The sequence below is a fragment of the Miscanthus floridulus genome, chromosome 1, assembly GCF_019320115.1.
Source record: "Miscanthus floridulus cultivar M001 chromosome 1, ASM1932011v1, whole genome shotgun sequence".
Classification (NCBI taxonomy): domain Eukaryota; kingdom Viridiplantae; phylum Streptophyta; class Magnoliopsida; order Poales; family Poaceae; genus Miscanthus; species Miscanthus floridulus.
In genome coordinates, this window is record NC_089580.1 from 92481491 (window position 1) to 92496870 (window position 15380).

General features: G+C 42.6%; 1 protein-coding gene and 1 non-coding gene across 2 annotated transcripts; one reads left to right on the forward strand and one right to left on the reverse strand.

Annotated features, from left to right (window-relative positions):
- Nucleotides 1-2227: 2227 nt before the first annotated feature.
- TRNAS-AGA (transfer RNA serine (anticodon AGA)) lies at nt 2228-2312 on the reverse strand. The gene has a single exon. It is a non-coding gene; the product is annotated as a tRNA-Ser (tRNA).
- A 3479-nt stretch (nt 2313-5791) lies between these two features.
- On the forward strand, nt 5792-14968 carry LOC136537793 (protein PHYTOCHROME-DEPENDENT LATE-FLOWERING-like). The gene is made up of 12 exons (XM_066529762.1): nt 5792-6107; nt 7179-7254; nt 7341-7405; nt 7538-7615; nt 8733-8813; nt 9261-9422; nt 9775-9873; nt 9951-11290; nt 12284-12507; nt 12598-12725; nt 12847-12885; nt 12975-14968. Exons 1-12 carry the CDS (start codon nt 5961-5963, stop codon nt 14463-14465), a joined length of 3930 nt encoding a protein of 1309 aa, XP_066385859.1. The 5' UTR covers nt 5792-5960; the 3' UTR covers nt 14466-14968.
- Nucleotides 14969-15380: the final 412 nt, after the last annotated feature.

The following is a 15380-nucleotide window of genomic DNA, read 5'->3' on the forward strand; positions in this document are numbered from 1 at the left end:
TTCGGGGTGCTTAGTGTCTGGTGGAAGACGAGTGCCTCCGTAAGTGCGTTATTTTGGACAGTTCTGCCACATTCTTACATGTTGAACCGGATTGTTGGTTAACTTAATTGCACTCTCATTGTCACATAGCAATGGCACTTTCTTGAACTTGATTCCAAAGTCACTCAAAGTAGCCTTCATCCAAAGTAATTGAGCACAACAACTACCGGCTGAAATGTACTCCGCTTCAGCGATTGAAAGTGCTACACTATTTTGCTTCTTTGATGACCAAGACATAAGTAATCTTCCCAATAACTGACGTGTGTCTGATGTGCTCTTTCTCTCAACTTTGCATCCCGCATAATCTGAGTCCGAATATCCAATCAACTCAAATCTTGCTCTTTTGGGATACCACCAAGAGCAACAAGCGAATCCCACAGCGAAACACGAACACCAAGTGCATCTAGATGCAATCACTCAAGCAATGCACTTGGATTCTCTCCCAATCTCACAAAGATGATGAATCAATTATGGAGATGAGTGGGAGGGCTTTGGCTAAGCTCACAAGGTTGCTATGTCAATGCAAATGACCAAGAGAGTGAGCTTAAGCCGGCCATAGGGCTTAAATAGAAGCCCCCACGAAATAGAGCCGTTGGCTCCTCAGTCCACTGAAAAACGGGGTGACCGGACGTGCCGGTTAGATCGACCGGACGCTAGACCCCAGCGTCCGGTCGCACGATGCATGCCGCGTGGCACCTGCTTCAAGCGCTGATCGTCCGATCTTAACGGTCATCAGTACATTTAAGTTGTGACCAGACGCGCTGCTTTGAAGTGACCGGACGCACCAACACCAGTGTCCGATCGTTTCTAGTAAGGTTCCACTCACGACCGGACGCGTCTGGTCATGCCCGACCAGACGCAGGACCCCAGCGTCCGGTCACTTCTAATAAGATTCTAGAGGTGGAAATTCGTGACCGGACGCGTCTGGTCAGTCACGATCGGACACAGCATCAGCATCTGGACCTTTCTCCTCTTTTCTGTGCTGCCACGTCAGTGGGACCGGACGCACCCCGTCAGCGTCTGGTCATGAAGGGACCCAGCATTCGGTTGAAGACCGACACCAGCGTCTTCACTGCTTCCACTGACCGGACGCTCCGGTCCAGTTGAGGCCAGCATCCGGTGCGCTCTGTGAAACCCTGCCTTTTCTGTACATGGCACCGGTGGCACCATCGGACTGTCCGCACTCTACGGACGAACACTCCGTCGGTGAAGTTTTTTACCCTTGCTCCCAAGTGCTAAACACAATGTGTATTATCTTTGTGCATGTGTGTTAGCATATTTTCACAAATATTTTCAAGGGTGTTAGCACTCCACTAGATTTTAAATGCATATGCAATGAGTTAAAGCATCTAGTGGCACTTTGATAACCGCATTTTGATATGAGTTTCACCCCTCTTAATAGTACGACTATCGATCCTAAATGTGATCACACTCACTAAGTGTCTCGATCACTAGAACGAAAAGCTCATATCAAGTTTCACCTTTGCCTTGAGCTTTTTGTTTTTCTTTCTCCTTTTTCAAGTTCAAGCATTTGATCATCACCGTGGCATCATCATCATCATGTCATGATCTTCATTTGCTTCACCATTTGTAATGTACCACTTATCTCATAATCACTTTGATAAACTAGGTTAACACTTAGGGTTTTATCAATTTACCAAAACCAAACTAGAGCTCTCAGATGAGAGCATGGGCGGGCGGGCGGGCAGCGAGCTCGCGTGCGGAGGGAGGGAGGGAGGTCACGGAGGAGAGAGGGACGGAGAGACGAAGGGAGTGAGGGAGCTCGCGCGGCGACAGCGCGAAGAGTGGGCAGGAAAGCAGCGCGGATAGCGAGTGCAGAAGAGAGCGAGGGTGGGGGAACGGGCAGAGTGCGACTACGGGAGAGAGCGACTGCGGGGCAGCGGGGGGAGCGGGTGAAGTGCGAGTGCGGGGGGAGCGGCTGAAGTGAAGTGGCGTCGGGCGGGCGGATATGACGAGGCGCGGTCGGTGGAGTCGCGAATGGTAGTCTGACGCGCGTCCGGTGCGTGGGACGTACGCGTCATAGCATTTCCGCAAAAAAGAGCTAAAAAAGTGTGGCCCTGTAACTGTTTTGATGCGAAAAGAAAACAAAAGCTTATATTGATAAAATGTACCGTGGTCGTTGTTTTGATGCGTAAAGAAAACAAAAGTTTATATTGATAAAATGTACCGTGGTCGTCAGCAGGATTCTAACCTGCGCGGGCAAAGCCCACATGATTTCTAGTCATGCCCAATAACCACTCCGGCACGACCACTGCTTGACGCTCGAAGTTTCTGTTTTTCCTTACTAAACCACACCACGTATTACCAGCGATTTATACACATCGATATGACGATATGCAAATGCAATGGCATTGTCACTAGCAGAGCAACACATCCACAACACCAGAGATGAAAGCCAAGTGATCTGTCCAGCTCGCGTGCACACATGCAGTCCCATTCCAGCTTCTGCATTTGGGTGGGCTTTCGGAACGCTGGCAGCACGGTGGGCGGGTGACGGGCGGTTCTCGGTCTCGAGCTCAGCCCCAGCGTCTCCTATGAATTTTAGGCAAAATTCTATAGTGTATAGGATTGAGACTTAAGATCGAACATCAGTGTTGTTCAGCCCCCTAAAATATTTTCTGGGTCCGCCGTTGTTTGTAGCAAAATCGGCGGTGATAAGGCTTTTGGAACCGGACGCGAGGAGTACTCTATAGTAGTGTAATGAAACCAATCCAATTAAACTTTAAAAATTCACAGTCTACACTGTGGTTTGTCCACCTAAGCTCATTTACTTTGTTCAATATACTCAAACCTTTCACTTTTCTAAAACTATAATTGCTTGCGTATCTCCCTAGAATTGCAAACCTTGACTTAGATACATGATGTTCGTGCTTGTTTTTTTGGGGTTTAATTGTGTTTTAACGATTGTTTTGATTCTACACTTTTGTTAATTAAGTCTTGATAGAAACTTAAGACCATCTCTATAGTCGCCCTCTGTGATCCTATATAGTGGAAGATGAATTGTGGAATCGCCAAAATGAGAGAGAAAGAGAGATCATTAAAAGGTCGATTCTAAAAGTGAGCATGTTTAGATTATCTGAAGTTTTAGATTAAAAGCTACTTCCTCGAACCGTCATGTCTTGTTCAACTAAACTTTAACTGATTCAAATAACCCTTAAGTGTTAGCAACTTCTAGTCTTTATCTGAAACAAAAATTTCTACATGTTATTTCTTTGTACTTTTCTATTCTCATTTTTTTTACCTTTTGCTTAACTACTTTTGTCCTTTTTTTTGAAAATCAAACAAGTTTTTTTTTTTTTTTGAGGAGGGGACATGTGCCTATCCATTGTATACCTCACTATAGGAGCACGATCGCTTCAGCTGCCATTAACAAAGCCACAAAGCGACTGCACGAGAAAATAGATACGTAATAAAGAATTAGTATGGCGTAGAATTTTTGTTTTTGTTGTACTTATTTTGTATCGGTTTGTTAAATGGATGACACTGAAGAAAATGTTACTATTCTCATATTTCTTTGATTGTTTGTCCAGTATTTGAAGATTGCACTAATAATTAGACAACAAGGGAAAGAAACAACCTTAAACAGTCACCACACATTACTTTAAAATTTGTAAAAACAACTCCTTGTTATCGATGAGTTTTATTTCCTTTTTTGAGAAGTGTCTAATATAAGATCACTCGTTGTATCATGCAATTTTTTATCTCACGTCTCAACTACTAAGGATCCCTTTGGATGGGAAGATTGGCAAAAGAATTTTATAGGATTCAACTTCCAAAGGATTTTTTTCCTACACTTCCTTTTGGTTCACAGGAAAGGAAATGAAATATTTCATAGGATTGCATTCCTAAACAAGAGCCCACACCTCTTGGAAAGTTTCCCGGCGCCAAGAGAGAGCATTCGCACACTCTCACCATCTGTCTGTGCTGATCTTTATGGGTGTCTTGACCACAGCATTTTGCTTTGAATGCACCACACATAGCTTCAGATTTACAAAAGGAAGCATCAAGTTCCTTTGTTTCACCCGAGCAGCTACCAAAGGCTTCCTGATGTTTTCAATTTCTTGGGATTAGGAAAACATGCCAACTCAATTCCTGCATTTCTCCTATCCATATTCCAAAGAGGCCCTAAAAAGCTGAACCATAAATTATATGGGCCAATCTGACATGGCTTTTCTAGAGGCTTCTTGTGTGGTGTAACTTGGGGCTCCGAAAAAAATACTTGGAATCAACGGCCCATGATGAAGACAAAAAAAATAGAAACCTAGGTTATTTTAGTACCACGCACATCAAGCCACAAAAGTGTATGAACCGCTGAATATATTTTCGAATCAACTTATTCACAAATACAAATATTGTTAACAAGTTTTAAAAATTTATTTGAATTTAAAAAAATTAATCAGCACAAACTCTATAGCGAGGAAAGTATCTACGAACGAGTAAAATGAATAAGAGTACTATAGACATTTTGACCTTTTTCTCACATTCCTGAAAACACCAAAATTGTTTCGAGAAGACTCGGGCCTCTTTTGGCACAACTCAACTTAATCAGTGAGCTGTTTTTTTTTAAGAAATAGCTTCATAAGTAGCTTTCTCGGTGAAGTTGAGCTGATTTAGAAAAATCTATTCGACAAAACAGCTTCATCAATGACTTCGTTGAGAGAGAAATGAGGAGGACAGATGTAAAAAAACTACTCTTTTTAGCTTCACCTCTCTCCGTTCCTTTGTGAGAGTATAAAAAAGAAACTTCACCTCATAAGCTATTTAAAAAAAAGGATGTTTAACCAAAAAAAAAACTCATAAAGTTATCGGGGCGTGATTGGATGGCGCACACGGATAGACCAGGCTGCGCAGCAGAGCCAGACCAAGCGTGGCTAGGTTCGACGGACGCAAACGCCGGCCATTGTTTGGTTTGTGTCACCGTGCGGGCAAGGTTGAACGCAGCTGGTGATCGGTTGCCCATGCATACGCTTGTATACTATATACTATACACGCACGTGGCACCACGCGAGCCAGGCTCGCGGGAAACGGACCTCATTCCATTTCCGTAGAGCCTGGCTTGGGAGCCGCATTTGCACCAGCTGGACCAGGCTCAAGCCTGCATCCAGCTAACCAATCAGCGTGTCATGAGAACCGAACTGGCTAGCTGAGCCAGGTGCGCTCGCTGCCGGCGTGGGTTCGAATCCTGGATTCGACTCACGTCTCTCACCGGGATTTATTCCCAAACAATTCTACAGCCTCTATCATATGAAACTACAAAGCGATTGCGACGCGCTCGTCGCCTACGGAGCCGTAGATAGTTCTGGTGATCTCAAAAAGGACGCGGTCTTCATATTTGCGTGTAGTTGTAGATCTGTTTGTGTACGCATGGTGTGTGTAGTGTGTGTGGTGTGTGTGGGTGTGTGTTCGTACATGAACAGATTCTACAGCTGTACCCAGAGTAGAGGCTAAAAAAAATAAAAAATCAGCGTGTCATGCATCCCAGGAGCTAGGCTGTGGTTTCTTCTCGACCAATCATGTTCTTGATGAAGCTGTGCCAAACATGCCTTTTAAAAAAAACACACGAAATATTTTCGAGAAGCTACTACATCTCTAGAGAAAAGCTCGAGCGGAACGGCTACAGGAAGTCGGCGGCTTATCGCGGAAGCGCCTGAACGAAGTCCACGCATGCAACCGAGTCTGGCGATATAAACCCAGTTCATCAGTCCCGTCTGTACACCAGCGGATGCGACCCTCCGGCCCACGTTTATTGACCCCACATGTCAGTAACACGCACTCTCCCTGCAAGGCTGCAAGAGGCATACAACACAGCCGCGTCACCGTACGCACGAGCTCGTCGGCGGTGAAGGAAGTTGAGGGGAGAAAGCCTAGGTTGTCGCCGCGGGGCGGCGCCCCCTGTTGGGATGGGGATCTCGTTCAAGCTGTCGAAGGTCGGGGTCCGCGTGCAACCGGCCGCGCGCTCGGCGTCCGCGGCGCTGGCACAGGCGGCGGAGGCGGAAAAGCCGGGCGCGGGGGAGAAGGAGGGGTCCCTGTCTGAGTCGAGACGCGAGGTGAGGCGCTCGTGCTTTCTATCGCTTGCTCGCTTGGGTTTGTGTCTCGCTTCGAGATGGTCTGGGTAGCAACAGTGGGGGTGGGGATCTGGGAGCGGAAAGCAATTTGTGCGGGGAACTGATGAAAAATCTGATCTTTGTTTCGAATTTGGTGTTTTTCAGGCGAATTTCGTTAATTCGCTACAAGGTTTAATATATTTTGGGTGATTTCGGCTCGAAAGCTTGTGTTGGACACTCAATCGCGTTTTCGTTCGGAGTGGTCAAATCCTTCTGAGGGATTGAACATTCAAAGACTGAATTTTGGCGTGTGTGTTCTTCGTTGCCGATTGAACTCTGCAGGAGTTTGAGGCAGTTGGTGTTAGGCTCGGTTTTTTGGATGGCTGTGTGTGGCAGTTCGGCTATGGCAGCTGAATTAAGAGGATGGCCATTTGGGCTGCTTGAACTCAGTATCTACCGAAGAGCTTTTTATCTTGTGAAATACTCTAGCTAATTGCTTGTTGTCAATTACCTTAATTTTGATTGTCCGTTGGGTCTAGGGCATTTTGGGTGCGGTTTCCAAGGATTTTCCCAGACGTATTTGCCACGAAGCAAGGGCAATGCTCCTACCTTCCAATTAACATAAGAACACCAATACTGGAGATTCTTTTTGAGTTGTACTAGTATCTGTTGAGACCAGGGATGTTATCTTGTCCAGCTCTTTCTGTCGCACCATCCATGGATTGTTGCTCTAGTGTTCAAGTAGCTTCTAATTTTTGTTGGGAGACAAGCCATACCAATTGGAGTTCTTTGTGGTATAGCAATGTAAAATTACCAAGTATTGGCATGTATTGTACCTGGAATGTTAAACTTCAAGTGGACAGTAGATGGTCCAAACCTTCTTGCCAGATCTTCTGTTAGCTTAAAATGATTGGAGAGAAGATACTTACAACATGTTTAAAAAATTATATATTTTGTTTTTCTGGTTTTCTCTTTGTATTTGCTTTTATTAATTTGACTTTGACATGCAATTCTCTTTTCTTCATAATAACTTGGTTTGCTATGATGGAATGCTCATTTAATCTCTTTGTGCAGGACAACTTCGTTGAGAGAGGAAAAGATGTCAATGGCATCAAAATTTTACCAGCGTGCTCCAAGGAAATTTTGCCAGGTATTTTGAACAGTTGAAGATTTTTTATTTGTATCAGTTTTTGTATTTACACTGCTTTATATTATGCACTCAACATTGTATTGCAGATCATGAGGTTTCTTTCACATTTAGCCTCTATGAGAGAGGTTATCTCATTTCAAAGTCAGCATCTGTGAGTTTTTCATCTGGAAATTTATGTAGTGAATTTCAATTACTATTCTTGTTGGCATTGGTTTTTCTGGAACTCGAGAGAAAGGCATTCAACTATGAATATACTGCTGACATAAAATACATATATGTTCAGATGGATCCGAGTCAGATCTCAATTCAGGACGGCAAAACACTGCATCCCTATGATAGAGCATCGGAAAAGTTATTCTCTGTAAGTATGGTATCACTTGCTTGCAAGTTTTGTTTTAGTTGTGTCCTTGGATGACATTTCCATAGTGCATGCAATGTCATACCCAAAAATTGGAGCCAAATTAGGTGTGAAAACCAACCAATTTGGTTCATACCGCATTTACTATTTATGAACACAAATTGGAATTGCTTGAAATATGAATTATTGTATGTTGTAATATGGATAGAGTTGGGGCGATGTTTAAGGCCTGTTTGGAACGCAGGAATTTTGTAGGAGGAATAGGGAAAATTCTTGTGTTTGGAACACAGGAATTTCATAGGAGGAATAGGGAAAAATTCTTGTGTTCCAAACAGGGCCTTATACTTTCCAGTAAGATGCAAAAACTTGGGCAATTGTAAGATACCACTGAGATTCTATCCAATTATAGTCATTCCCATTTATCTATCTCATCGAAAGAAACTGGAGTTCACATTAAATTTGTTGAACACTTCAAAATAAGGCTTATAACACTGACAGTGAAATATGTATATTTCTTTACCAAATTCAAATATAAATAGCTGGGATAACCTAAAACTTTGGAGGGGAAAAAGTCTACATATTTGCATCAATATTATTTATGTATACTTGAAATAGTATCAGGTTGGTGCAAAATTATGAAATTGGGTTGGATTTGAATAAAAAAAAATCATTGCCAATATCCTATTGAGAAAGGTATAGTTTACGCATATTTCTTTTGCGATCTCAACCAAGAATGTCGAGTCCCATCTGAAAAAACAAAAACGAGAAGTTTTCAGATCAGCGCCTCTTACATAGTGATGAATTTCTATTCTTCTATAAGACCATATACGATTACAACATTGGTGTGACCCTATAGTTTGACCTTAGCAACCTGTAGCCCAAGAGCCCAAGTTTCCTGTGCATGATCATTTTCATATACTACCATATTATGAGTGGCAATTTTCTCTGAAATGTGCAGACGTTTTGAGTACAAGACAGTAGACAAATATTTTTGCTTTGCTTTTTTGAGCTTCCTAACTGATTGACCAGGTTTATCCATTTAGCTGGCTAAAAATAATATGTTAAATATTGATCTACATGACTCTAATCATAGTTAAATGAGTTTCCTCATGATCTCAAGGCCATTGAAGCTGGGAGGCTACCTGGCGATATTCTTGATGAGATACCAAGCAAGTACTATAATGGATCAGTTGTTTGTGAGGTAAGTTGTTTTATCATACTTAAGAAATGCTATCCATGCAATGCTATTGAACTGCAACATGCTGAAACCTTTCTGAAATCTATTCTCTTATAAGTAATAAGTTGTGCTTGGTTTCTCTGATACATGGTTCAAAAAGCATACTGTCACAATTTCTGTACTGAGGTTTTACGCTATATGGGAGAAATCCTTCTTTAAAAGAAAAAACTAAGTTTGGGAGCTTTACTGCCAACATGTTCTACAATATGCCAACCTACCAGTACTGTACCAACCTTTTTCCTAACACTTTTTTCAGAAACAATGGTTATGCATTATCGTGAACCATCATGCTGTGTCATGCACTCATGGTCATGTGTTACTGTACCTTATTGATAAGAGACCACTGAGTCTTTAGCAGTACTTCATACTTCATTGTCCTACATCGATATAAGTAATGAGATCTCTTTCTAGATACGTGACTACCGAAAGCATGTGTCCAACGAAGCGCCTGCATCATCTGCTGAGCTAGGATTACCTATTGTGAATAAAGTACGACTGCGAATGACCTTTGAGAATGTTGTAAAGGACATTACCCTTCTATCTGATGATTCCTGGACTTACAGGGATTTTGTGGTAAGTATGCTGTGGTAACATCTACTCTATTAGTTGGAATTTCAACATGGCTCATTTTGGCATCTGTACTTGCAGTTTTTATACTCTAGTATCTATAGGAAATTGTTTATTTGAGAATGTATTAACTGAATTTAATCATTTGTGTAGCTAATACTTAGCAATTGCAAGTTAGTTCTTCAATAACTGATTAGTAACACTGGAATAGCATGATACAGTAATAGAAATGTAAAATATATGTATGGTTGGATATCTAAATGAACTTCTGTAATAGAGTAACCTGAAATTTCAGTTAATGCAATTCAATTTGCTTTCCCGAACCATATGGGCTATTGTGATATGCATGTTTCTCTAGGAAGCTGAGGCTCGCATTGTGAGAGCTCTACAACCAGAACTTTGCTTAGACCCTACACCTAAACTGGATCGACTTTGTCAGGATCCTGTTCCGCATAAGGTATGGACACATGCTGAACAGAAAATATTATCATGATAGGTATATGTCTCAAGCTAAGCCTCTTATGTTACTTGCAGTTGAGCCTCGGTATAGGAAAAAAGAGGAGGCTGAGGCAAAATCCTGAAGTTGTTGTCACATCCAGTAACATGTCTCATGGTAAAAAGGTTTGCATTGATAGGTTACCTGAAAATGCCAAAGTTGATGAGATGGGCATCACTAGCAGTAATGCAGCTCAGCAGGTTGGTGATAACATTACCATCCAAAATATCTCGGTCTTGGGTGGTTCTCAGACACCTAGACCAAATAATTCTTCACAAGATGCCGCCAGAATGCATTTGTCCCAATCTGGTCTACAGCAAGCCTTAAGTTATTCTGCTGCTGGTAATGATCGTATGGCAGGACTGCCTGCGAATTTTTCTGGAATCAATTCAAGCATTTCATCTCCTCAGAGCATGATTGGTTACAATGACACTGTGGCTGCCAATGGCCTTCTATCTGTGAAGAGGGAAATGCAAGATGCCCCGCTTCAAGATCCTAAGAGAATAAAGCCAACTGGTGGCATTGATCATGTACAGCAGCAGCAGATAAGGCCTCAACCCCTTGGTGGGCAGGAGATGCAATGGAAGAACCATCAACTACATCCACAATTAGATGTCAAGGGGATGCAGTATGCATCTTCACTGAGTGGTCAGAGATATCCTTCTTCGATGATGAGCAACATGCAAGATCCAGGATCTTCCTTATATTTCAATCATCAGCATAATTTGAGATACGGTGCTAAGCAAGAGCAGATGGATGGTTCTGATAAGTCGAAAGACGCCTTGCAGTCTATGGCACCTGAAAGTTCCATGCTGGATCAGCAGCAATCCCAGGCTCAACATTTACCACAGCAATCAGCGGCAAGAAACAATGTTCCAAACATGGGACAGTGGCAAAATACTCGGTTCGCAGCTGAGAAGGACTTGAAAAAAGAAGAAATAATTCCAAGAAGAAAATTAGCACCTAGCTCTCGTGCCCCTTCTGGGCCTATGGTTCAGTCTCCAGTGTCCTCGAAATCTGGAGAGATATCAAGCAGTTCAATGGGTGGCCAGTTTGGTTCTGCTGTGACATCAGCTGTAATAGGGGTACAGAAAGATAAATTTGCTGCAAATTCCAATGCTGCAGTTGGATTTCCTTCTGTAGCTTCCAGTCCTAGTGATTCCATGCACCGAATACAACAGCCAGCTGTTGCTTCCTCCAAGAGGAAAACAAATTCTGTCCCCAAAACTCAACCGCCTGTGAGTGCTGTTGGGTCTCCAGCCAGTGTTTCAAACATGCATGCTCCGCTGAATGCGAGCAGCCCATCGATTGGAACCACACCTATGGGAGACCAAGCAATCCTTGATAAATTTGCAAAAATTGATAATATTTCCCATCGGTATGGCATAATTTCCACATCTGCTCTCTCCCTTCACGAAATTTTTTCCCCTTCTATTCTTAGTTTCTTTGGAAGTCTGTCATGGGAGGCACTTTTTTAGGAAGTTTTGGGTTGCACGTCGTGAATTTGACATGTAGGCTATTTTAAAGTTGAGATTCAGCTCTATTACTTCCTATGGTCACACAAAAAAGTGTCAGGCTAAAATGTGCAAATGAACTGTTTCAATTCTTTACCAAAGTTATCAACATTTTAACCTAAATAACTAGTCCCTCCATTCCAAATTGTAAGGTATTTTGGCTTCTTTAAACTATGTATCTAGATATAGCGCGTATCTAGGTACATAGCAAAAGCTATGTGCCTATAAAAGTCAAAACAACTTACAATTTGGAATTGAGGGAGTACCTAACAAAATGAAAGGGTAAAGAATTAAAACATCTTTTTTAGGACTGGAGTTTCTCAGCTAACTAAAATCCTGAAGAAAGCCTTGCGAGTCTAAAATGTTTTTGTAGTACTGAATCTCATGTACAAAGTGCATTGGTACCTTTTCAGCCTGTTCGTTTCGGCTTAAACGATCGTGGATTATTACTGCTGGCTGGTTTGGTGTGAGAGAAAAATACTATTCTGGCTTATAATCCACGATCGTTTACGACCAAGCGAATAGGCTGTTTATCAGTTGTTACAAGTGTGGACTATAATTTAGTCAATTTTTCCTGTATATATTTGCCCTTAAGTTTGTTTAAATATAGAATTCCGTGAAGTGAAGTCAGCAATGCATATACAACAGCAACAAAGCCTTTTAGTCCCAAGTAAGTTGGGGGTAGGCTAGAGCTAAAACCGAACTATGCATATATGTTCTTTTTTTTCAATATAGATCCCATTATAAAGTGGCACATAGCTGACCCTTGTGGACGATTTGAAATATTTCTCTTTGGCCATTGCATTGTGATAATATTTTTCTTTCTACATGTACTTATTGTTGTGTATCCTTTTCAGGTTCCAGCTTTTCAATAAGAAGAACAAGGTTGATAAAATATCTCAAAAGAAAACCATTACCAATCAAAGTCATCAAGATGTAGCTAGATGTCTCAATAGTTGTTTCCATTCTGAGAATTATAAAGATACAACAAGACCTCTTTGTAATTCTATGATTAGTGGAACTATAAACACGTGCAAGACTAGAGTGATAAACTTTGTGAGCACAAACCGCATGTACCAAGGTATGCTTTACAGACATTTTGCTGAAAAGGTCCCCCCAGGAAAGAAAAGCCACAGCACCTTCAGTTAATCTGATTCGCACTGTCCTACAGGTCATTCAAGGCCATTCCAGGTTATTTTCAAGGAAACGTCGGATGAAACTGTAAAAATGCAATATGGAGATCTAGAAGATTTTGATGGTCCAAATTCATATGATTGTGTATTCATATTACCGACAAAGGTTTGTTGTTATCTCTCAAGCTTTCACTGTTGCCCTTTGTAGCTTAAAGGCCCTGAAACACTAGGGCATACTATTTAATGCTCTATTTCTGCCCTAACTTTTCAATTTTTTGCTCTGCCAGTACTATGCCGACTTGCTTGCAGAGCAGCTTATTCCCCTTGTAAGTTCCATAACCCTAAAGCCCTAAATAGTAAGATGCTTAAGTCAATTTTCTCATTTTTCTTTACCTTTCTGTACTTTTTGCTCTAGATGTTGCAAGATGGGCATTCTAAAGCTGATGATAAAGTCTTGCGTGGCACCCCCCTTGCTAACCTCAGTACACTATCTGGAATTTTACCAGACAATTTAGTGAGTGATGTAAAGCAAGAGGGAGGTGTAAGCCAACAACTTAATGCTGCAGCCCATGCAAATGTGGCACCTGGAACACAGATGCAACAGCTTCCTGTCAATAGGATGCTATCATCTGCAAGTAGCAACCAGGTTCTAGCAATGCAGCAAGGTTATATGCAAGGGGCAGCCATGCCTCCAAGGAGCCAGCAGCTTGACCACAATTTGGTTCAGCAGCCGCAGCAGCAACAGTCACAGCAGCAACCACTGCAGCAAACTGCTCAAGCCCAGATGCAGCAACCATCCTCTCTTCCACTGAACCAGATGCAAAGACCTCAGCTTCTCCCCACGAGCCCATTATCTCAGATGTTGGGGCCTGGCTCAAATCTCCCAATGGGCTCAAGTCAGATAGGTAACAATAAGGCTCCTCCTACATCCTTGCAGCTTCAAATGCTACAGGCACAACAGCAACAACCTATGTCTAGGAAAGTGATGATGGGGCTTGGCTCAGCCATGAACATGGGCAATATGGTTAACAATGTTGGTCTTGGCGGCCTTGGTAATGTTATGGGAATGGGCAACGTGCGTCCCATATCCTCCCCCATGGGAACAATGTCAGGCTTAGGTAACAATTCAAATCCAATGAACATGGGAATGGCATCCAACCTTGCTGGACTTCGGCCAGGTATGAACCCTGCTACTTTTGCCAAGATGCGTATGGGGTTGGCACAACAAAGGGCAGCAGGCATGTATCCTGGAATGGTTGGAATGCCTGGAAGCAGCTCTCCAATCCTTCCTAGTTCAGCTGGCTTATCTATGATGGGCCAGCCGCTAAACAGAAGCAACCTTGGTCCCCTGCAGAGGGCCATGTTGTCGTCTATGGGCCCTCCAAAAATGCCAGGAGGTAACTTTCAGCTGAACCCTCAACAGCAAATGCAGCTCCAGCAGCAGTTGCAGCAGCAGCAGCTCCAACAGAACCCCCAGCAACAGCAGCAGCTCCATCAGAACCCGCAGCAGCAGCAGCAACAAATGCAGCAGCTACAGCAACAGCAACAAATACAGCAACAACTGCAGCAGCAGCAGCTCCAACAACAACTGCAGCAGCAGCAACAGCAAATGGGATCTCCGTTAAAGCAGGCACAGGTGGGCTCACCTGCTGGCTCGCAGCAGTCGCTGATGATGCAGCAGCAGATAAGCCCACAGCAAATGGGACAGCAGGCTGCAATGAGCCCCCAGTTGAGCTCAGGAACTCTGCAGCAAATGAGCAATATCGTGGCCAACCCTGTAGCCACTCCAGGCCCTCCCCCAAGCCCGCAGCTGAGCTCCCAGACCCATGGGTCAGTCAACAGCATAGCTAACTCCCCGATGGAGCAGCTGCAAGGCGCCAATAAGGGAGGTCCTGGTAGCATGTAACCACAAATAATTGGTTCACTTCTTTGCCTATATATACAACGTAGGAAGGTGTAAACACTGGCCAAGATCACTGTTTTCTTGTTTGTTGTGGTAAATGAGGTTAAATTAGGTGTGTTATAAGTTATAGACCATAGATGATAGCCTGTTAAGGACCAGCTTTATGCATGGATTTTTATGCTGTAGAATGTGGTTATTAGTAGGAATGGTGTGTGTAGGAGCTTGGTAGTCAGTTCTGGGCAAACATTATTCAATTGGACAGTTTTCTATTTTTCTCGCTTCATGTTTAAATTAAATTCTTCAAAATTATGAACTTGTTATGTGACCATTGTGTTACTGATACGTATCTTCATTTGTTCGCCAACAATTTTGTAACATGTTAGAGATTCGTCAAATTCAATTTTGGATGTGTTTATGGGGCTGATTAGTTAATTGTAACATGTTAGAGATTCGTCAAATTAAATTTTAGATGTGTATATGGGCCTGATTAGTGCTGTGTTATTCTATATGTAGACTTGTATAAAATGCAGGTTACGTGAATCTGGTTGTCCGTGAAGATTTTTATGCAGTCTTCGAAAGTGCTCAAAGCAGGTTCAACGCAGCATTAAGTAATACCCTAGATTATTTAAAAAAACTAATACCCTAGATTCAATTGTATATTAGATAATGCAGATTTGACACAGCCAATGGGCCAGCTTGCGTGCGCATAGCAACCGAAGTACCAAGACGTTACGTGTACACATGCCGATTTAGATTATGCTACATAACGACTGTGCAAACAGCCACTGAAACCCTACACACACCATCCCTGGTTACACTGTTTGCACATTAACATCATTTACTCTGTTCTTTTGATGGAAAATTGCAGCATTTACATTCTTGACAGCTAATTCACCCTCCACTATTTCGGATAGTATT